The sequence below is a fragment of the Nematolebias whitei genome, unplaced genomic scaffold (genome assembly GCF_014905685.2).
Source record: "Nematolebias whitei isolate Nwh7 unplaced genomic scaffold, NemWhi1 Nwh_scaf_4730, whole genome shotgun sequence".
In the NCBI taxonomy this organism is placed as follows: domain Eukaryota; kingdom Metazoa; phylum Chordata; class Actinopteri; order Cyprinodontiformes; family Rivulidae; genus Nematolebias; species Nematolebias whitei.
The window spans coordinates 107-1,670 of record NW_023623275.1 but is presented as its reverse complement, the minus strand read 5'-3'; the positions used below and the strand labels follow the sequence as shown (position 1 = coordinate 1,670).

General features: G+C 50.3%; 1 protein-coding gene across 1 annotated transcript; it reads right to left on the bottom strand.

Moving 5' to 3' along the window:
• Positions 1-373: 373 nt before the first annotated feature.
• Positions 374-1,119, bottom strand: LOC119429655 (histone deacetylase 6-like; the record flags this gene model as incomplete). Its single annotated transcript, XM_037697239.1, has 3 exons — positions 374-523; positions 656-848; positions 914-1,119. Coding segments are annotated over 3 exons (549 nt in total), but the record flags the coding sequence as incomplete, so codon positions are not given.
• Between the last annotated feature and the right edge of the window lie 445 nt (positions 1,120-1,564).

Genomic DNA, 1,564 nt, shown 5'->3' with positions numbered 1-1,564 from the left:
TATAAATAAATTGGTTTGGTTTTTTAGTACTGTGCAGCGTCAGTGAGTATCCTGCTTGCTGTGGTTGTGTGCAGACAGAAGTTTACTGCTGATCATCTGTTACTGATGAGATGTTAAAAAGTTTAATTGCAAATGGCGGACAAAACTTCCTGAGGCAGTGAAGCTGAGTGAGTCTGCTGGAAAGGAGCTTGGCTGCCTTTATAGGGTGTCATGGAGGGGATGGGACAATTTGTCCATGATGGACAGCAGTTTCTCCAGTGAGCTCAGTGACATCATGTTGGATGATGGACAGCTGGGAGGAGCAGGACTCCAGGTGAGCTGAAGTGTCATGTCAGGGGAACTAGTCGACAAATGGTCCAATATCTGAGCTCACCTCCAGGATGATGAGGACACGCCCACCGGCCAGTGACATCAGCATGTGTGTGAGGTGGGCGTATCCCTCTGGAGACACATGATATCCACCCAATGGATCACCTCGAGCAGCATCAAACCCGGCCGACACCAGAACCAGACCTGGGTTAAACTGCAGAGAAAACATCAATGAGTCAGCTTAGTAAAGTCCAGTGAGTGACAGGTGACTTCAGTGATTAACAAACTGATTACTGATTAATGATCAGAACCGGTTCTGAGCAGGGTTCTAAGAAGGTGGAGTTACCTCTGTGGCAATCGGCATAACAACATGGTGAAAAGCTGCGAGGTAGTCAGAGTCGCCCATTCGTCCTCCACACCATGCCACATTCACATTGTACCCCGCCCCTTTGGCCACGCCCACCCTGTTAGAGGCGGCATCTTCTGAATGTGGGAAGAATGTTGCGTTGTCATAGCGATGGAGGGAGATGTACAGAACGCTGCGGACAGAGACAGAGTCAGACAAAAGACTCCTCTTGCTCAACTCGCTCGTCCAGCTTTTCACCTGTCATCATCTTCAAACAGGTGCTGCGTCCCGTTGCCATGGTGAACGTCCCAGTCCAGGATCAGGACTCGAAGCAGGGTATCAGGGGAAACTTTTTGTGCATAGCGTGCAGCGAGTGCCGTGGAGTTGAAGAGACAGAAACCACAGGCAGCGTCTCTCTCAGCATGATGACCTGGAGGTCGAACGATGGCCACGGCGTTACTCACCTGCAGGGAAGACACACAACCACCAGGTGGCAATGTTAGCCTGTTGCTCACCTTCTGTTAGCCTGAGCTGGATCTGAAGTTAGTTTAAGGTTAGCATCAGTGGTTAATTTGAGCCGGATCCTGCCGGAACAAGAGCCAGGAACTCTCATTTTGACCCGTTCTGTTCCGGCAACTCTGTCAACTCCGCCCCTAAAAATTAAAAGTCATTGCGCATTTTAATTTGAATTATTTGTTAAAAAATACAATAAGAGGAGATGTTGCCCTCAGCCCGGCGGACCCAGTCCGTGGATATTCCAGCAGCAGCACACGTGGCGCACCAGCTACATGCTCCTTCGAGGAGCAGGAGAGGAGCTTCCAAGCTGGGGGGTGGGGGGTGAGGACGGAGGGACTTGTAGTTCGCCTGTTGTTAGCTTGTAGTTAGCCTGTTGTTAGCTTGTAGTTAGCC